The 22,500-nt window shown below is 46.2% G+C and overlaps 1 protein-coding gene across 5 annotated transcripts in view; it reads right to left on the minus strand.

Moving 5' to 3' along the window:
* Positions 1-22,500, minus strand: part of camk2d1 (calcium/calmodulin-dependent protein kinase (CaM kinase) II delta 1) — a gene marked incomplete at its 3' end in the record, with an annotated part of 78,719 nt that overhangs the window by 56,213 nt on the left and 6 nt on the right. For 2 of the 5 annotated variants that reach the window (XM_079605436.1, XM_079605434.1), the window contains exons 1-2: positions 22,165-22,500; positions 21,711-21,805 (exon numbers count right to left, since the gene is read on the minus strand). The exon at positions 22,165-22,500 is cut by the window's right edge. In XM_079605436.1, the coding sequence (XP_079461562.1) occupies positions 21,711-21,805; positions 22,165-22,226 (157 nt within the window). In that variant the 5' untranslated portion in view covers positions 22,227-22,500. The remainder of the gene's footprint in view (positions 1-21,710; positions 21,806-22,164) is intronic. The other 3 variants (XM_079605435.1, XM_079605433.1, XM_079605431.1) reach the window with 2 other exon arrangements.

Genomic DNA, 22,500 nt, shown 5'->3' on the forward strand with positions numbered 1-22,500 from the left:
ATAACATTAGTTTTGCTTCTCTATATCCATCAGTCTCTCGTCCATCTTCCCTCTCTCTCTCTCTCCCGCCAGACGCTCCTCAGGCGACCTCAAACGCCAGTCAAATTTCTGCTGTCTGTTTATGTTTCTATGGTGCTTTTTTTTTTTACACTCGTCTATTTTTGGCATCCTCCCCCGTGTCTGCATATGCAAATGAGCATCTGATAACTTCAGCCTTATTCAAATGAGCCGAGGACTCAGACCCGCTATTGTTTTCCACTGCAAACGCTCATTTGAATAGTTGGATTACATTCACGGGGAAATAAACGAGAACAAGGCAGAAATGCTGCAGAAAATGCAGAAATAAATCTAGTAAGGCTTAAAACAAGTCAAACGATCTGTTCAAATAAAAGAAATGCTATTATTAAAATTATTATTTTTTTATCGACATTGATAATTATATAGAGAGTGCCATCATATTGTCATGTTGCCTTTAACACAAGTTTGTTGATATATATTTAATATATGATATATATAAGTTTGTATATATATATAGTATATTAGGGCTGTCAAGCAAAACATATTTTTAATCTAATTAATTACATGACCGGGCGATTAATTAATCACAAATCAATTGCACATCAATTTTGGCTGAGAAACATCCCCCAAAAGATCCTTTAAATGAGAAAAGTGTCAAATTGACGTTCCAAAAACAAACTTTCGAAATAAATATTGTATTGGATTCGACATAATTTATCTGTGATTTTAACGACAACAACCAATGATGTCCATCTTTAAACTTTGTCATTTTAATATGTAAGATTGATTTACGACACTGCATAGAATGAATGACTCAGATATTGAATTTTCAATGCAACATATTTTCCAACTTTTATTTGAAATAAACTAAAATAGCTCTAAGTAAGATGACGTGTGTGACATTTATGGCTCTGAATCCACTGTTCCAGGCAAAGCTTTCTGAATGAGATCTGTGTGTATGTGTGTGTGTGTGTGTGTGTGTGTGTGTGTGTGTGTGTGTGTGTGTGTGTGTGTGTGTGTGTGTGCGTGCGTGCGTGTGTGTGTGTGTGTGTGTTTACGTCATCTAAATCCCCACAGGAATGTAGTGCAGTCTCCATGGCAACCATGAGGAAGTGTGTGGATTTTGATTCATTTGAATGTGTTTCGTTCCACTTTCATATTGACTCCATACATTTTTTTTTGTCTGCGTTCGCATGTGTGGACTTGCTAATGAACGGCAAGCAAGAATTCCTGTCATTCTCCGCTGGCTGCTAGAGGGCATGTTGGTTCCAGTTTAGAAACGGGTGGGATTTTGTTGAAAAGTGAAAGCTGGAGAGAAGCAAACAAATGAGGAACTTTGTTCTGTTACTCAAACAGAAACTATCATTTTAAGTAAAGTTACGGCTGTGTGTGTGTGTGTGTGTGTGTGTGTGTGTGTGTGTGTGTGTGTGTGTGTGTGTGTGTGTTCAGGCAAATTGCCATGTACTACATTATATAATGGGCTGTATGAATTCAGTATTATTAAAGACTCTTTAAATGAAGTGAGGAGCTGAATGTTGCTATTAATGAAGCATGTCAAATATGTAGCTGCAGATCATTTCTTTCCAAGGCAATTATGAAATTATGAAGCAACGTCATTATAGCTGTAGACGTCTTAATATGTCAACTTGTAAGAGTTTTCCCCAAGCCAGACACAGAAAATGTAATGTACTGTGCTTCAAGTGCAGTTATTTACAACAACTATCATTAGTATGACATGTACAGTCCTCTCTGGCAGATTACAGAAGTTCTGAGTAAGATAGAGTTATTAAAGTCCCCCTGTGGTCAATAATTTTATCCCTTAAAACTCATCTTTGATCACCACAATTACGTATTTAAGTCAAGTCAAGTAAGCGTTTTTGCTTGAGAATGATTTCTTCATGCCTTAAAAAGCCAGTCAGTTTGTGGCAAAACATTTTACAGTGCTTGTATATTGTTGGCTTTCAATGCATATGATAATTCATACTCATGAAATAGAACTGAAATGACATTCATTACAAGATTATTAGATAAAACATTTCATATTTTTCCATTCATGAATTTTGTCATTGAGGATTTCTATAAAATATTCTACAAAAATCTCGTCTCGTCTCGTGAGATAAGCGTCTCGTCACACCCCTAGTGTTCATACTATCATATTCGGAATGGTTTTAAACTGTCATTGGTGGGCCATGAGTTGCAAAAGGCTGAGAACCCCTGCTTTAACACACACCATGTGTAAGTTCATAAGTCGACAGCATTGCTGAGTATTTTCTGCTTAAAACTGCAGTGAACCAAAGACAGTCTCAAAAACACGGTTTGAAATCGCTGGTGTTTCTGACGTCACACACTACCTTGTAAGCAGTGTTGGGTATAGTTACTTTGGAAAGTAGTTAATTAGGTTACAACGTTACCATCAATTAAAAGTAATCAGTTACGTTACTGCGTTATCTATTCATAAAAGTAACGCGTTAGAGTACTCATGCGTTACCAAAATTTAAAAGCCGTTTGCAGCGCCTCACACGCTGCAGCTTAATTGACAGACACGGCCCCCTTTAAATGCACCTAGAAGTCGTGACTCCTGGCAATGAATAACGTCAGTCATCCGACTAAATTAACACTGCAGGATAACAATAACAGGAAAGACAGTCATAGGCTATTCCACATAGCGTTTTATTTATTTATTATCACAGAACATATTAATCAAAATTCACACCTTCCCAGCCCGGGTAGTAGAGATGCGCGGATGGGCTATTATTTCAATAAAAAAATCAATAATTATAATGGCGATATTATTTCAGTATAGAAATGCAGACATCCCAAGTCTACCGGAAGTTCCGGGAGTCTCCCGCATATTGATAGCGGCTCACTGATGCCCGCGAATTAGTTAAAATCTCCCGGAATCTAGAGCGAGCGCGCCCGCGAGACAGAGACTGTGCTCCAAACCGCGCGTGCACGGCAGAGCAGGAGAGAGAGAGAGCAAGAGACCGCGCGCGTGTGCCGTAAATAAGCTGGAGGGTGGTGGGGTATTGAAGCGCAGAAACACTGTCTTGATCCTGGGGAAATTTTTTTATTCGGGATTTTCCTTTCCTTAAAATAACGGATTACTTTTTAAAAAAAATAACGAAGTTACTGATTACTTAACGCACAAAACTAACGCGTTAAGTTACACATTTCACGAAAAAGGTAATTAGAGTACTCTAACGCGATACTTTATAACGCGTTACCCACAACACTGCTTGTAACCAATCAGATCAACGTGTGATCGTCAACCAGTGGATCTCTGAATGAGTGAGTGGAGGCGGGGCTCATTTGCATATTCATAGAACTGTGTAACCAATCAGATCAACGTGTGATCGTCAACCAGTGGATCTCTGAGTGAGTGAGTGAGTGAGTGAGTGGAGACGGGGCTGATTTGCATATTCATAGAACCGCGCATACTAAATGAGGCAAGGGTGTCGAGTTACATTCAAGATATTTTTAAAGGGTAACTAAACCCCTGGTCAGAGCCTGACTCCACCCACTGGCAATATTTGAAAAATGCTGGAAAAGTGGGCGTGCACCTGAGACCCGCAGTGACGCAGTGATTGACAGCTGCTGTCAGACTCGCTAAGATGGAGAGTGACTGGAGTGACGCAAGTAGCTTTGCAACAGAGCGGTCATTTAAAGTCGAGGACGAATTGTCTGTGGACACAGAGCCAAAACCATATCAATTCGAGCCGCGAGCTCAAACTGCGGTGTCGCATCGCATTAACTCCCGCATCGCGATCGGCATCCGACAATGCTAGCGAAGCAGCCACGCAAGAGAGAATGGGTCCAGTATCTGAGTGGATTATTATTACTATTGACCTACGTTAACCATATTTACTCGTTGTGAACTTTCGGGGGCGGGACTTGTGCGCTGTACATGCTGATTGGTTGTGTTCACTCCGCATTTTGATTGGATGACTCCCTGCAGCATTCTAATTTAACCGCCTTTTTAAAATATCTATTGCGGTTCGTGGCTTCATGCAGTGAGAGTCTGTCTGCAAATATGGAATTTAATAAAATAAAAAAACACAGCTGGACCGATGACGAGGTTCAGGCTTTATTAAGCGTATTTGCAGAAGAGGAAATTTTCAGCGCGTTCGTCCCAGCCGTCTCACGGTCAATGTCCGTAATAGTCAGAGCAATATCAGTGCTCGTCTCTTTTCTGCCGTTTTGTTAATTACATACATCACAAACAACCTCAGCACAGTTTGAATCTCCTCCATATTTATTATAAATGTGGCGCTCAAAACTGATGACTGTCCGCCGCAGACTGGGAGGAGCCGTCGCGCAGTTATAATCTTCCCGGGACTTTAGACCGCGGTGTAAACGCAGAGAGCAAACGGTCTGGGGCAAAAAAAGTTCCTGGGAAAAAAGTTCCTGGGACAAATTGTTCCGGGTAATTTCGGTGGAAACGCGGCTAAAGACTGAACTAGACACACAGGCTTAAATACAAGGGCAACAAGGTAAGCAAGATAGCAAGGGGGTGTGGCTAATAGGAAGCACCTGGGAAGACTAATAAACACAACTGGGAGCTTCTAAACATGAAACAAGACAGAAACACAGACTAGACATATGACACATTTATTCCATAAAAGCAGTACGTCACATGAAGCTGAATAAAAGGGCTGATGCTTTAACTTCTTTTGTCTCCTAAAGCTTCTTTTTGAGTGTTAGATGATGTTTATAACTCAAAAACCTGTTGATCGTATCACTCAAAACTCGCTCATTAGCATGAAACGTCATTACTGATAATAGGCCTCTAGACCAATTAAAAATGCATCCGATTGCCTCTAAAAACTGATTATAATAAAACCCAAAGCTGTCTAATACCTCACGGACTCTGTTACGGTTATAAGTGTATGTTCTTCTGCCAGCAAAGTATGACAGTAAAAGAACAGCTTGTAAATCGTCCTCATTACGGAGGCCTTTAAACAGTGCAGTCATTATCTTGTCTTCAGGAGCTCTTCTATCGCTCGCAATATGAGGAGACGTGTGTAATTACCAGAGGAACCTCTGCGTTCTTCTTCTGCACGTCTGCAACTCGACAACACATCCTGAACTGGCCATCTCATCACCCATGTACCCATGTGTTCATGAACGACATAACCCATGCTTCCATACACCTATTTCAATGCCAAGTTTAGGATATTGCTGGATGGAAATGCCAAGATGCACATGAATTCAAAAAATGTGAATACATTTTTTTTTTATCCGATTAGAAGACATGCACATAAACTATCATGTAAACTGAATACATTTTTCCTAGTGATATTTAGCTTTGCTCTACACACAAATGTTTTATGCAACACTCCTGATGCTGACAAATCAACTAGACAAGGTGCAAAGACATTTGTCTGGAAGGTTTACATCAAAACACTAATAAAAAGCGGCACTAAACTGTGTGAACTATCCCTCACTGTACACAACACAGAGTATAACACACATCACATCGCATCAGATGATTTAACAGTTCTGTTCATGATCTCTAAACTGTGTGAAAGCTCCAGCTACCTCGAATCTATCAACAGAGATATATAAAGACATCAACTACAAGGTTGGCACTAAACGTACACTAGATTTGTGAATGGAGAGTATTGGGTTACATTACATAACACTGATATTTCCACTGAGGCTCCTGAGGAAGTCTCGGATATAAACACACACGAGGAGAAGTTCACCGACGCTTGACACTAAACCGCATGGGTTCTTTACACACACTTCAGAAAACGCCAGGAAAACCCGTGTTTGGATGTAGCGAGACCAGTATCTGTGAAATATCTCACGGTCCGCCTGAAAATGGGCTATTTTTAGACCAGCTTTGCTGCGGGAAAGCTTTTGGTGAAATATAACCAATGCAAACATGAGTTTGATGCACATGCATGTCAGTGAGTCATTCACTGAGAATAGAAGATTTGCCAAATAAACACTATTCGTTTTTTGTCTTTATGTGTACGTGTGAGCGGTAGTTTTCTCTCTGGTGAGCTAATGGTGCGTGTGTGTGTGTGTGTGTGTGTGTGTGTGTGTGTGTGTGTGTGTGTGTGTGTGTGTGTGTGTGTGTGTGTGTGTGTGTGTGTGTGTGTGTGTGAAGCGGAGATCGTCACATATTTTCAGATATTTCAATATAAAAGTGGATTTGTCACACACCTGCTAACACGTGATTACTGTACCATTATGAGAATAAGGAGAAAGATTAATATTTAATTCAGTTGGACAGGAAGAAATCTGCTTGTTTGAAACATTGAAAAAAATAGCTAAGATTTATTTGATAAAATCCTCGTAACAATTTGCACTGAGAAATTAAGTAAATTTTACAAGCCTGTTATGATCAAGTAAAACATACTTACTATTGAACTTAACATTCATTTGATGTTTAATTGACACTTAACATTTAATTGAAGTAATTAATTAAATATTACTTACTTAGATTTAAATTTTTTAATTTCAGATATACAGTTTATAAAGTAACATCTACTTAACTAAGTTAAGTAAATTTAACTAAATTAACTTTTTACTCAAACAATATAAATTTAATTTAACCACATTTAAAGTGTATGCTTTACTTAGAAACATCTAAGTAAATAATACAATATTACTAATTATTCATGCCCCAGTGCATGATGGGAACACCAGTATTAGAAAACTTGAGTAGGTCTTACTTAACTTTCTAAGATTTGATTTCTTCTTTAATTTCTACAAGCTTAAATTGAGTAAAAATACAGGATTTACTTCAGGATTTACTTAGGTTTTTTTCAGAAAGTGAGGAAACATGTCCGTCTGCTGCAGGGACCGAGGACATTAACAGAACTGGGTCTTTCTGACGCGTATGCTTCCAGGACATTGTTAACTTAATTGGCTCTGAACTGAACGTAATTCCCGAGACCGGAGCAATCATTCCATCAATGCATCATCTTTAGTTTAAGAGACTGACACATTTTCACCAGCTATTTAAGAGTTCTGAATAACACTTCAATGGCACTTTTCTGATCTTCTCTTGTGGTTTGTTAAAGTCTGTATTAATTTGATTATTCATATAATATCAATCTAAAAGAGACCACCTGTGCAATCCATCTGGAGAATGCATCAGTCTTCATGTTCAAAATAAAGGGCCAGACTGTTCATCTCTCTAAACTGGAGACCCACACACTCTTCTGATTGGCTGTGATTTATGATTGATTTGGTTACGATTGCAGAGAGACTCCGCCCACACACTCTTCTGATTGGCTGTGATTCATGATAGATTTGGTTGCGAGTGCAGTGTTTGTAAAAACTCCGCCCACACACTCTTCTGATTGGCTGTGATTTATGATTGATTTGGTTGTGAGTGCAGTGCATTTGCAGAGAGACTCCGCCCACACACTCTTCTGATTGGCTGTGATTTATGATTGATTTGGTTGTGAGTGCAGTGCATTTGCAGAGAGACTCCGCCCACACACTCTTCTGATTGGCTGTGATTTATGATTGATTTGGTTGTGAGTGCAGTGCATTTGCAGAGAGACTCCGCCCACACACTCTTCTGATTGGCTGTGATTTATGATTGATTTGGTTGCGAGTGCAGTGCATTTGCAGAGAGACTCCGCCCACACACTCTTCTGATTGGCTGTGATTTATGATTGATTTGGTTGTGAGTGCAGTGCATTTGCAGAGAGACTCCGCCCACACACTCTTCTGATTGGCTGTGATTTATGATTGATTTGGTTGCGAGTGCAGTGCATTTGCAGAGAGACTCCGCCCACACGCTCTTCTGATTGGCTGTGATTCATGATTGATTTGGTTGCGAATGCAGTGTTTGTAGAGACTCCGCCCACACACTCTTCTGATTGGCTGTGATTTATGATTGATTTGGTTGCGAATGCAGTGTGTTTGTAGAGACTCCGCCCACACACTCTTCTGATTGGCTGTGATTCATGATTGATTTGGTTGCCAGTGCAGTGTGTTTGTAGAGACTCCGCCCACACACTCTTCTGATTGGCTGTGATTTATGATTGATTTGGTTGCGAATGCAGTGTTTGTAGAGACTCCGCCCACACACTCCTGATTGGCTGTGATTCATGATTGATTTGGTTGCCAGTGCAGTGTGTTTGTAGAGACTCCGCCCACACACTCTTCTGATTGGCTGTGATTCATGATTGATTTGGTTGTGAGTGTAGTGCGTTTGTAGAGACTCCGCCCACACACTCTTCTGATTGGCTGTGATTCATGATTGATTTGGTTGTGAGTGTAGTGCGTTTGTAGAGACTCCGCCCACACACTCTTCTGATTGGCTGTGATTTATGATTGATTTGGTTGCGAGTGCAGTGTGTTTGTAGAGACTCCGCCCACACACTCTTCTGATTGGCTGTGATTTATGATTGATTTGGTTGCGAGTGCAGTGCATTTGCAGAGAGACTCCGCCCACACGCTCTTCTGATTGGCTGTGATTTATGATTGATTTGGTTGCGAATGCAGTGTGTTTGTAGAGACTCCGCCCACACACTCTTCTGATTGGCTGTGATTTATGATTGATCTGGTTGACAGTGCAGTGTGTTTGTAGAGACTCCGCCCACACGCTCTTCTGATTGGCTGTGATTTATGATTGATCTGGTTGACAGTGCAGTGTGTTTGTAGAGACTCCGCACACACACTCTTCTGATTGGCTGTGATTTATGATTGATCTGGTTGCCAGTGCAGTGTGTTTGTAGAGACTCCGCCCACACACTCTTCTGATTGGCTGTGATTCATGATTGATTTGGTTGCCAGTGCAGTGTGTTTGTAGAGACTCCGCACACACACTCTTCTGAGTATAACAGGCTTTAATAATCCACAAGGCAAATTCCAACTCAGATAAGCAGTCCAACACAACATACACTCGGATGAGACCCGACAGGGAAACTCAGTAGTAGAGATAACGAGACACACACACACACACACCGAACACCATAATGAGATCATGACAACTGAGGCGGGAATGCTTCCAAACACAAGCAGAGTCCACGTGGAGTGACAATGTTGTTAGTTGAGAGGTTTTTCCTGACATGTACTGTGATATGAACAATGTTTTATGTCATCATGCTCTCGTTTAATGTGATTATTCTCTTTGCAAAGCTGTGGGATCTCCTGGAGAATCAAGTTATTTTGAACCTTGCTGTCTGGGACGTTTCTATGACATGGTTCTCTCTCGAGTCTCCACTGCTTTCCCAATATGACCAGTTAAAGATCCCATTAAATGAAACTTCATCCTTGTCAGTGGACTCTGTACTATAGATCAGGCCAACGACCTCGGAGAACCTTTCATGTTCTGAACCTGTCAATCATGACAGAAACAACATTATAAAGTAAACTAGAAATTACCATGCCTGTGCAGCATAAATAATTACTAATACTAGACTAAACATACAACTAAAATACCTGAATTCTGGATTGTCTTCATCTACATCATATTCCACTCATTGCTGACAGGCCGATGGTTTTAATGTGCTGAAGTAATTTCTTCAGTTTGTTAATAAGCGTTGGATGCGGACACACACACACACACACACACACACACACACACACACACACACACACACACACACACACACACACACACACACACACACACACACACACACACACACACACACACACACACACACACACACACACACACACACACACACACACACGACACTGCACCAGTGTAGATGCAAACTGTTCTCCGCAACCACTCGCTCTCCCTCGTTCAGGTGTAGACACTCGCATTAGCCTGGCAAAGCCTAAGCAGGATTAAAGAAATAAAAGCAGCTCACTGCGAATGCTGAACCCTGAACCCTGCACTCTGAACGCTGAACGCTGAACTCTGAACGCTGAACGCTGAACGCTGAACGCTGAACTCTGAACGCTGAACGCTGAACCCTGAACCCTGCACTCTGAACGCTGAACGCTGAACTCTGAACTCTGAACGCTGAACGCTGAACGCTGAACGCTGAACTCTGAACGCTGAACGCTGAACGCTGAACGCTGAACGCTGAACGCTGAACGCTGAACGCTGAACGCTGAACGCTGAACTCTGAACGCTGAACGCTGAACGCTGAACGCTGAACGCTGAACTCTGAACTCTGAACGCTGAACGCTGAACGCTGAACGCTGAACGCTGAACGCTGAACTCTGAACTCTGAACTCTGAACGCTGAACGCTGAACGCTGAACGCTGAACTCTGAACGCTGAACGCTGCACGCTGAACGCTGAACGCTGCACGCTGAACCCTGAACCCTGAACGCTGAACGCTGCACTCTGAACCCTGAACCCTGAACCCTGAACGCTGCACGCTGAACGCTGAACGCTGCACTCTGAACCCTGAACCCTGAACCCTGAACGCTGCACGCTGAACGCTGAACCCTGAACGCTGAACGCTGAACGCTGCACTCTGAACCCTGAACCCTGAACCCTGAACGCTGAACGCTGAACGCTGAACGCTGAACGCTGAACGCTGAACCCTGAACGCTGAACGCTGAACGCTGAACGCTGAACGCTGAACCCTGAACGCTGAACGCTGAACGCTGAACCCTGCACGCTGAACGCTGAACGCTGAACCCTGAACGCTGAACGCTGAACGCTGAACCCTGAACGGTGAACGCTGAACGCTGAACCCTGAACGCTGAACGCTGAACGCTGAACGCTGAACGCTGAACCCTGAACGCTGAACCCTGAACGCTGAACGCTGAACGCTGAACGCTGAACGCTGAACGCTGAACCCTGCACGCTGAACGCTGAACGCTGAACCCTGAACGCTGAACGCTGAACCCTGAACCCTGAACGCTGAACGCTGAACGCTGAACCCTGAACGCTGAACGCTGAACCCTGAATGCTGAACGGTGAACGCTGAACGCTGAACGCTGAACCCTGAACGCTGAACGCTGAACCCTGAACGCTGAACGCTGAACGCTGAACCCTGAACGCTGAACGCTGAACGCTGAACCCTGAACGCTGAACAGTGAACGGTGAACGCTGAACGCTGAACGCTGAACGCTGAACCCTGAACGCTGAACGCTGAACCCTGAACGCTGCACGCTGAACCCTGAACGCTGCACGCTGAACCCTGAACCCTGAACGCTGCACGCTGAACGCTGAACGCTGAACCCTGAACGCTGAACGCTGAACCCTGAACGCTGCACGCTGCACGCTGAACCCTGAACGCTGCACGCTGAACGGTGAACCCTGAACGCTGCACGCTGAACGGTGAACCCTGAACGCTGCACGCTGAACGGTGAACCCTGAACCCTGAACGCTGAACCCTGAACGCTGCACGCTGAACGGTGAACCCTGAACGCTGCACGCTGAACGGTGAACCCTGAACGCTGCACGCTGAACCCTGAACGCTGAACGCTGAACCCTGAACCCTGAACGCTGCACGCTGAACCCTGAACGCTGCACGCTGAACGCTGAACGGTGAACCCTGAACGCTGCACGCTGAACCCTGAACGCTGAACGCTGAACGCTGAACGCTGAACGCTGAACCCTGCACGCTGAACGCTGAACGCTGAACCCTGAACGCTGAACGCTGAACCCTGAACCCTGAACGCTGAACGCTGAACGCTGAACCCTGAACGCTGAACGCTGAACCCTGAACGCTGAACGGTGAACGCTGAACGCTGAACGCTGAACGCTGAACCCTGAACGCTGAACGCTGAACGCTGAACCCTGAACGCTGAACGCTGAACGCTGAACCCTGAACGCTGAACGGTGAACGGTGAACGCTGAACGCTGAACGCTGAACGCTGAACCCTGAACGCTGAACGCTGAACCCTGAACGCTGCACGCTGAACCCTGAACGCTGCACGCTGAACCCTGAACCCTGAACGCTGCACGCTGAACGCTGAACGCTGAACGCTGAACGCTGAACGCTGAACCCTGAACGCTGAACGCTGAACCCTGAACGCTGCACGCTGCACGCTGAACCCTGAACGCTGCACGCTGAACGGTGAACCCTGAACGCTGCACGCTGAACGGTGAACCCTGAACGCTGCACGCTGAACGGTGAACCCTGAACCCTGAACGCTGAACCCTGAACCCTGAACGCTGAACCCTGAACGCTGCACGCTGAACGGTGAACCCTGAACGCTGCACGCTGAACGGTGAACCCTGAACGCTGCACGCTGAACCCTGAACGCTGAACGCTGAACCCTGAACCCTGAACGCTGCACGCTGAACCCTGAACGCTGCACGCTGAACGCTGAACGGTGAACCCTGAACGCTGCACGCTGAACCCTGAACGCTGCACGCTGAACCCTGAACGCTGCACGCTGAACGCTGAACGCTGAACCCTGAACGCTGCACGCTGAACGCTGAACGGTGAACCCTGAACGCTGCACGCTGAACCCTGAACGCTGCACGCTGAACGCTGAACGCTGAACGCTGAACCCTGCACGCTGCACGCTGAACCCTGAACGCTGAACCCTGAACCCTGAACCCTGAACGCTGAACGCTGAACCCTGAACCCTGAACGCTGCACGCTGAACCCTGAACGCTGAACCCTGAACGCTGCACGCTGAACGCTGAACCCTGAACGCTGCACGCTGAACGCTGAACGCTGAACGCTGAACGCTGAACGCTGAACGCTGAACCCTGAACGCTGCACGCTGAACCCTGAACCCTGAACGCTGAACCCTGAACGCTGAACGCTGAACGCTGAACGCTGAACGCTGAACGCTGAACGCTGAACCCTGAACGCTGAACGCTGCACGCTGAACCCTGAACGCTGAACCCTGAACGCTGAACGCTGAACGCTGAACCCTGAACGCTGAACGCTGAACGCTGAACGCTGAACGCTGAACGCTGAACCCTGAACGCTGAACGCTGCACGCTGAACCCTGAACGCTGAACCCTGAACGCTGAACGCTGAACGCTGAACGCTGAACGCTGAACGCTGAACGCTGCACGCTGAACACTGAACCCTGAACGCTGCACGCTGAACCCTGAACCCTGAACGCTGAACACTGAACCCTGAACGCTGAACGGTGAACGGTGAACGTTGAACGCTGAACGCTGAACGCTGAACGCTGAACGCTGAACGCTGAACGCTGCACGCTGAACCCTGAACGCTGAACCCTGAACGCTGAACGCTGCACGCTGAACGGTGAACCCTGAACGCTGCACGCTGAACGGTGAACCCTGAACGCTGCACGCTGAACCCTGAACGCTGAACGCTGAACCCTGAACCCTGAACGCTGCACGCTGAACCCTGAACGCTGCACGCTGAACGCTGAACGGTGAACCCTGAACGCTGCACGCTGAACCCTGAACGCTGAACGCTGAACGCTGAACGCTGAACGCTGAACCCTGCACGCTGAACGCTGAACGCTGAACCCTGAACGCTGAACGCTGAACCCTGAACCCTGAACGCTGAACGCTGAACGCTGAACCCTGAACGCTGAACGCTGAACCCTGAACGCTGAACGGTGAACGCTGAACGCTGAACGCTGAACGCTGAACCCTGAACGCTGAACGCTGAACGCTGAACCCTGAACGCTGAACGCTGAACGCTGAACCCTGAACGCTGAACGGTGAACGGTGAACGCTGAACGCTGAACGCTGAACGCTGAACCCTGAACGCTGAACGCTGAACCCTGAACGCTGCACGCTGAACCCTGAACGCTGCACGCTGAACCCTGAACCCTGAACGCTGCACGCTGAACGCTGAACGCTGAACGCTGAACGCTGAACGCTGAACCCTGAACGCTGAACGCTGAACCCTGAACGCTGCACGCTGCACGCTGAACCCTGAACGCTGCACGCTGAACGGTGAACCCTGAACGCTGCACGCTGAACGGTGAACCCTGAACGCTGCACGCTGAACGGTGAACCCTGAACCCTGAACGCTGAACCCTGAACCCTGAACGCTGAACCCTGAACGCTGCACGCTGAACGGTGAACCCTGAACGCTGCACGCTGAACGGTGAACCCTGAACGCTGCACGCTGAACCCTGAACCCTGAACGCTGCACGCTGAACGCTGAACGCTGAACGCTGAACGCTGAACGCTGAACCCTGAACGCTGAACGCTGAACCCTGAACGCTGCACGCTGCACGCTGAACCCTGAACGCTGCACGCTGAACGGTGAACCCTGAACGCTGCACGCTGAACGGTGAACCCTGAACGCTGCACGCTGAACGGTGAACCCTGAACCCTGAACGCTGAACCCTGAACCCTGAACGCTGAACCCTGAACGCTGCACGCTGAACGGTGAACCCTGAACGCTGCACGCTGAACGGTGAACCCTGAACGCTGCACGCTGAACCCTGAACGCTGAACGCTGAACCCTGAACCCTGAACGCTGCACGCTGAACCCTGAACGCTGCACGCTGAACGCTGAACGGTGAACCCTGAACGCTGCACGCTGAACCCTGAACGCTGCACGCTGAACCCTGAACGCTGCACGCTGAACGCTGAACGCTGAACCCTGAACGCTGCACGCTGAACGCTGAACGGTGAACCCTGAACGCTGCACGCTGAACCCTGAACGCTGCACGCTGAACGCTGAACGCTGAACGCTGAACCCTGCACGCTGCACGCTGAACCCTGAACGCTGAACCCTGAACCCTGAACCCTGAACGCTGAACGCTGAACCCTGAACCCTGAACGCTGCACGCTGAACCCTGAACGCTGAACCCTGAACGCTGCACGCTGAACGCTGAACCCTGAACGCTGCACGCTGAACCCTGAACGCTGAACGCTGAACGCTGAACGCTGAACGCTGAACGCTGAACGCTGAACCCTGAACGCTGCACGCTGAACCCTGAACGCTGAACCCTGAACGCTGAACGCTGAACGCTGAACGCTGAACGGTGAACGCTGCACTCTGAACCCTGAACGCTGAACGCTGAACCCTGAACCCTGAACGCTGAACGCTGAACCCTGAACCCTGAACCCTGAACGCTGCACGCTGAACCCTGAACGCTGAACCCTGAACGCTGCACGCTGAACCCTGAACGCTGAACCCTGAACCCTGAACGCTGCACGCTGAACCCTGAACCCTGAACGCTGCACGCTGAACGCTGAACCCTGAACCCTGAACCCTGAACCCTGAACGCTGAACGCTGAACGCTGAACCCTGAACCCTGAACGCTGCACGCTGAACCCTGAACGCTGAACCCTGAACGCTGCACGCTGAACGCTGAACCCTGAACGCTGAACCCTGAACGCTGCACGCTGAACCCTGAACGCTGAACCCTGAACGCTGAACGCTGAACGCTGAACGCTGAACGCTGCACGCTGAACGCTGAACGCTGAACGCTGAACGCTGAACGTTGAACGCTGCACGCTGAACCCTGAACGCTGAACCCTGAACGCTGAACGCTGAACGCTGAACGCTGAACCCTGAACGCTGAACCCTGAACGCTGCACGCTGAACCCTGAACGCTGAACGCTGAACGCTGAACGCTGAACGCTGAACGCTGAACGTTGAACGCTGAACGCTGAACGCTGAACCCTGAACGCTGAACGCTGCACGCTGAACCCTGAACGCTGAACCCTGAACGCTGAACGCTGCACGCTGAACCCTGAACGCTGAACCCTGAACGCTGAACGCTGAACGCTGAACGCTGAACGCTGAACGCTGAACGCTGAACCCTGAACGCTGAACGCTGCACGCTGAACCCTGAACGCTGAACCCTGAACGCTGAACGCTGAACGCTGAACCCTGAACGCTGAACGCTGAACGCTGAACGCTGAACGCTGAACGCTGAACCCTGAACGCTGAACGCTGCACGCTGAACCCTGAACGCTGAACCCTGAACGCTGAACGCTGAACGCTGAACGCTGAACGCTGAACGCTGCACGCTGAACACTGAACCCTGAACGCTGCACGCTGAACCCTGAACCCTGAACGCTGAACACTGAACCCTGAACGCTGAACGGTGAACGGTGAACGTTGAACGCTGAACGCTGAACGCTGAACGCTGAACGCTGAACGCTGAACGCTGCACGCTGAACCCTGAACGCTGAACCCTGAACGCTGAACGCTGAACGCTGAACGCTGAACGCTGAACGCTGCACGCTGAACACTGAACCCTGAACGCTGCACGCTGAACCCTGAACGCTGAACACTGAACCCTGAACGCTGAACGGTGAACGGTGAACGTTGAACGCTGAACGCTGAACGCTGAACGCTGAACGCTGAACGCTGAACCCTGAACGCTGAACGCTGAACGCTGAACCCTGAACGCTGAACCCTGAACGCTGCACGCTGAACCCTGAACGCTGAACGCTGAACGCTGAACGCTGAACGCTGAACGCTGAACGCTGAACGTTGAACGCTGAACGCTGAACGCTGAACGCTGAACGCTGAACCCTGAACGCTGAACGCTGCACGCTGAACCCTGAACGCTGAACCCTGAACGCTGAACGCTGAACGCTGAACGGTGAACGCTGAACGGTGAACGCTGCACGCTGAACCCTGAACGCTGAACGCTGAACGCTGAACGCTGAACGCTGAACCCTGAACGCTGAACGCTGCACGCTGAACCCTGAACGCTGAACCCTGAACGCTGAACGCTGAACGCTGAACGCTGAACGCTGAACCCTGAACGCTGAACGCTGCACGCTGAACCCTGAACGCTGAACCCTGAACGCTGAACGCTGAACGCTGAACCCTGAACGCTGAACGCTGAACGCTGAACGCTGAACGCTGAACCCTGAACGCTGAACGCTGCACGCTGAACCCTGAACGCTGAACCCTGAACGCTGAACGCTGAACGCTGAACGCTGAACGCTGAACGCTGAACGCTGAACGCTGAACGCTGAACGCTGCACGCTGAACACTGAACCCTGAACGCTGCACGCTGAACCCTGAACGCTGAACACTGAACCCTGAACGCTGAACGGTGAACGGTGAACGCTGAACGCTGAACGCTGAACGCTGAACGCTGAACGCTGCACGCTGAACCCTGAACCCTGAACGCTGAACGCTGAACGCTACAGGCTGCACGCTGAACGCTGAACGGTGAACGTTGAACGCTGAACGCTGAACGCTGAACGCTGAACGCTGAACGCTGAACCCTGAACGCTGAACGGTGAACGGTGAACGTTGAACGCTGAACGCTGAACGCTGAACGCTGAACGCTGAACGCTGCACGCTGAACCCTGAACCCTGAACGCTGAACGCTGAACGCTGCACGCTGAACCCTGAACCCTGAACGCTGAACGCTGAACGCTACAGGCTGCACGCTGAACGCTGAACGGTGAACGCTGAACGCTGAACCCTGAACGCTGAACCCTGAACGCTGAACGCTGCACGCTGAACGGTGAACGCTGAACACTCTCTATCACTCTCACTAGAGAAGACTATGCTTGACTAGTGTTATGCTTGTACTCAGGGTTGAAATATTTCGGCAGTATTTCTTACTATATGTTAAATAAACCTACTGTACTGTATTATATTGTATGGGTCCTATTGTTTGTAGTATTTGCTTCTTGTTTTGATAACTAGAATAATATGATTATTGTGAAGTAAAATGTCTTATATCGTGGTGTAAGATTTTGGTCATACCCATACAAAAGTGCAAAAATAGAAGTTAGCAAATGATGTCTTTTTCGTTCTGCCTGTGTTGTGCTGCTAACGGAAGGAATCACTCACTAAAGGCGTTCACACTTGATCCTCTTTAAAAGAGCCGAACTCAGATCACGTTCAGTCGACCCAAAATAGATTGAAAAATAACAGTTATCTTTGCATTCACATTGTACGTAGTTCACGGCACATTGAACATACTTGAAAGCAGAGTCATAATAACTCTCAGGTCCAAGTTTCAGTTCACTTTTTTGGTTTAAAAAAATATACCCCCCCCCACACACACACACACACACACACACACACACACACAATTTCTTCTACAGGTCAACCTTCAGCTTTTCCTGTTAGATTCTCTTTAGATTCCTCAAGTGAGTGCTTTCTACACAAAGGCCTGATTTCTTCCATTCGCTTGACGGTGTATTAAAGACACAGTATGAGTCGCCAGGCCCACCGGAGCCGTCCCACGCTTGCACTCAGCACACACACCTGCTCATGTGAAGCACACACACCGCTGGCCTACTCGCTATTGACAGATCGACCATGAGGACCGAAGGCAAGCGAAGGTCTGCTCTATGATGGCCGGCTCCAGCTTCTAAAGCTTGCTGTCAATTCTACTACAAGAGATTATTTTAAGCGGTAAGCTTAAAAAGTAGCATTGCAATTAAAGTAGCATTGAAATTAAAGTAGCATTGCAATTGAAATTAAAGGGTTAGTTCACCCAAAAATGTTAATTCTGTCAGTAATTCCTCTCCCTCATGTCGTTCCAAACCCGTAAGTCCTTCATTCATCTTCGACACAAATGAAGATATTCCTGATGAAATCTGAGAGCTTTCTGTCCCTTCATTGACAGCAACGTCATTGCAACATTCAAGGCTCAGAAAGGTAGTAAAAACATCGTTAAAATAGTCCATGTAACTACAGTAGTTCAACCTTAATGTTATGAAGCGACGATAATGCTTTTTGTGCGCAAAAAAAAACTAAAATAACGACTTTATTCAACAATCTCTTCTCTTCCATGTGATTCTCCTACGCGGATGATGAAGTGTAACAGCGCAGCGCTTCTGGGGTGTACGTCAGAACACCGGCTCACTATTGGCTGAAGCTGGTCATGTGTGTGATGCTGGCCAATAGTGAGCCGGCGTTCTGACGTACGACCCCAGAAGCGCTGCGCTGTTACACTACGAGAACTCACTCAGAGACACACACAGAAGAACATCAAGAGTTTAATCAAGTCATTATTTTTATTTTATGTTTGTGCACTAAAAGTATTCTCACCGCTTGATAATCTTCAGGTTGAGCCGCTGTAGTCACTCGGACTATTTTAAACATTGTCTTTACTAACTTTCTGGACCGGCAAGTTTCAATCACAACAGAAGCCTCTGGAGGAGTGAGACACTCTCAGATTTAATCACTAATATCTTCATTTGTGTCCCAAAGATGAAGGAGAGTCTGACGGGGAACAACATGAGGAAGAGTCATTACTGACAGAGTTTATATTTCTGTGTGAACTAACCCTATAAGTATCCGCTACTACATCAACAACTATTAGCCTAACTAATACAGTTCACACATTATTAAAGTCAGAAAAAAGAACAAATACACAAATTACAAGCATAGATACTTGCAATATAACAGTTACAAATAAAGTAAGGTATAACTATTCATTTCAGGTGCAGGAAAGTAATAATTAAATGTAAAATAACACTGTTCACTGTATAAATGTAGTATAGATCTTTGTTAAAGCTGGTTTCTGTAGTTTGATCAATGACATATAGACAACGGCAGGTGTTTATAGGCTACTGTCACTTTAAGAGCGAATGCAAATCCGTTAAAATGAACTTTTGCAAATAACAATCGCGTTCCTGGACAGTGAGTGAGCTTGCACGTTAAGATCAAATCAGATTTTCTCCAGTCATTGTTAAAAAACAAGCTAACAAAACTGGCAAACTAACGTTAGTGAAGCGCCAAGGGGATCGTTCTGCAACCAACTAAGCTCCGCCCACAAAACCCATCACCATGTTTACTGACTGAAAAGGGGTCTACGGTATATAATGATGCACATCCTTCTCTTGTTCTCCTTCTCGAGACATAACCGACTGTGTTTATGAGCAGGGGTGCACGTAACTTGTTCAGTGAGTTACTCAGGCGAGCACCAGGAGACGGGCTTTGGTACTCGCCCCATATGTAGCGTGGCCACAGCTGTCAATCATGACGTCACATTCCCGTTTTTATAGCATCAAATAAATTATGGGAATACTTGCCGAGGCTGGTATTTTGACATAATTTTGAGTTCATCCCAAAAAAAAAAGTAACTAAGTAATGCAATTAGTTACTTTTTAAGGGAGTCACGCAATATTGTAATGCATTACTTTTCAAAGTAACTCTCCCCAACACTGTTTATAGGCTACTGTCACTTTAAGAGCGAATGCACATGTCTAATATAATGATGCACATCCTTCTCTTGTTCTCTTTCTCGAGACATAACCGACTGTGTTTATGAGAATACTTGCCAAGACTGGTATTTTGACATCATTTCGTGTCCATCCAAGTACAAGGAGGCGCGAAGTAAATAACAGTGTGCGGATATATTCCGGGGGCCATGACATTTTTGTGCAAATTATAAAAAATGATGACGGTGGTAATAAAAAAAATAAAATAAAAAGTGGCAAAGAAAGAGTTAAACAAAGACTGAAGGAGGAGCCTGAAGCTCAGCGATGGTGATGCGAGTCATGTGACTGTGGTGTAGTTCGTTTAGCTGGCCATTGTATTTACTCGTGTTCATTTGTGAAAATTATCATGACAAACAAAACGTGTAAAAATCATACATGTTTGAGTTTATGTTCTGCAATAATCCAAAAGCCAGTGGAAAGAATATCATGATATATGATACACAAATATGTCATCACTGCTGAACTCTACGCATTAACGGGTTAATGCTGCTGCAGGAACGGGTTACGCATCAGTAAATCAAGCCAGTAACTGAACAGTTAATTCCACACTCTGTCATTAATACTGTAATTAAACAGCATTCAGAAAACGATGAAAGATGTTCCCTAAGCGATCGCTGGAGCTCGAGTCAATCACTGACAGAAACTCCTGTTATAATCAATGATGCTGTTTACACACACACACACACACACACACACACACACACACACACACACACACACACACACACACACACACACACACACACACACACACATTTGCATTGTGTTGTGATGAAAGCATGTGTGATAGTGCAGAAATGGCCAGATCATCGTGTGTGTGTGTGTGTGTGTGTGTGTGTGTGTGTGTGTGTGTGTGTGTGTGTGTGTGTGTGTGTGTGTGTGTGTGCTCAAAACATGACTCTGATCAATGCAATGAAGATCTAAAAAATAATGTTACAATCAATACTTGTAAGGATTAGTTAATCTCATCAGAACATTGTAAAGATGTAGTAACAATTTAGCATTACTTATTCCATGTGCAAAGATTTACCCAATCACACCCGTTTACATTTAAGACTTCTAAAATCATGTAGAAATATAAAAAAATTATAATTTGAATGCATAAGGTTATGGTTTGTCCAACACAACCCTGAGTATGAACAATATTAATAGCCTTTGCAACTGTTTAAATAATATTATATTATTACATTATATTTAAAATAATGTTGTCATTTTTTTCTAGTAACATCGGACATCTGGCATTATCAGGACCCACAGATATTCCCCCAGTGCATTACATTATATTCAACATTATATATAGTAGTTTAATGTAGTACTGCCACTAATCTCTATAAACTTAATTTTTTTCTCACAGTCATTTTTATTTTGGGTGAACTATCCACAATACATATTATATTGTTGCATTTAAAAAAAAAGATGCATGTCCATTTAGGGCTGAAATCAGTGTAGAAATGTCAAGAATGCAGTTCATGACCTCTCTAATGCCTACGGCTAATGGTTTGTCCAACCCAACCCTGAGTATGAACAATATTAATAGCCTTTGCAACTATTTAATAAACACTATACAAGACCAAGGACAGTAAGCTGTGGTTTTGTGCACGCTAAAAACAATGACCTAACCGTGGTCAAAACACAACAACCCTAGTGTATTAACTCCAGTGTAAGTCAGGTCATCTCCAGATCTTCATACTCACCCCTGGCAGAAAGCTTCTTAGTGTTGATGATTTTGGCAGCAAATTCCTGACCAGACGAGATTTTCATGCATCTTCGCACCACAGAAAATGCTCCTCTGGAAGTTAAAAAATAAATACATAATTTCAGATTTTGTTTCTTTGCAGGATGCAAGATTTTAAAGTTCATAAAAATAACACTGCGCTTTTAAAGAAAATTATTAGACTTTCTAAAACCAAATCAAGAGCCTTGTGTTGAAAAGGTTATAGTCCTGCTTCTCAACATCAACACAACTCTGTTTAGGAAACACACAAACATGGGGTTTGCCAAAGAACGAGAAAACAATAATATACTTGATTGTCTCTACGAAAGAGTCATGAAGGAAGACTGACAGGTAATCATGCTGTCCGTGCACTCAAACACCTCAGACTGTACGAATCTTTCCCAGTTTAACTTCATAATAATAATTGCACTTACTTCCCCAGCTCTTCGTACAGCTGGTACTCGTCGGTGAACCTGGTGCAGGTTGTTGAAGCCATGCTGAGAATCTGAGCGCAAAAGTCAAATCTGCGGTCAGTCTTCCTGAATATCCTCAATGCAGAGCACAAGTGAAGCTTTCAACAGTGGACAGCAGTGAAGCTTTCAACAGTGGACAGAAGTGAAGCGTCCAGGTGTGCCACTGCGAGTCCTCTCTCAGGTGTCAGATAGAGACTGACTCTGGTTTGACACTATTTGAAGTTGAAGCGCCGCACCTCTTCTGATCAGAGATTCGCGACCGTGTTGTTCTTTTGAACCGGTTCTTTTCACTGATTC

This window comes from Phoxinus phoxinus, assembly GCF_949152265.1.
Source record: "Phoxinus phoxinus genome assembly, chromosome: 2".
NCBI classification, from domain to species: Eukaryota; Metazoa; Chordata; class Actinopteri; order Cypriniformes; family Leuciscidae; genus Phoxinus; species Phoxinus phoxinus.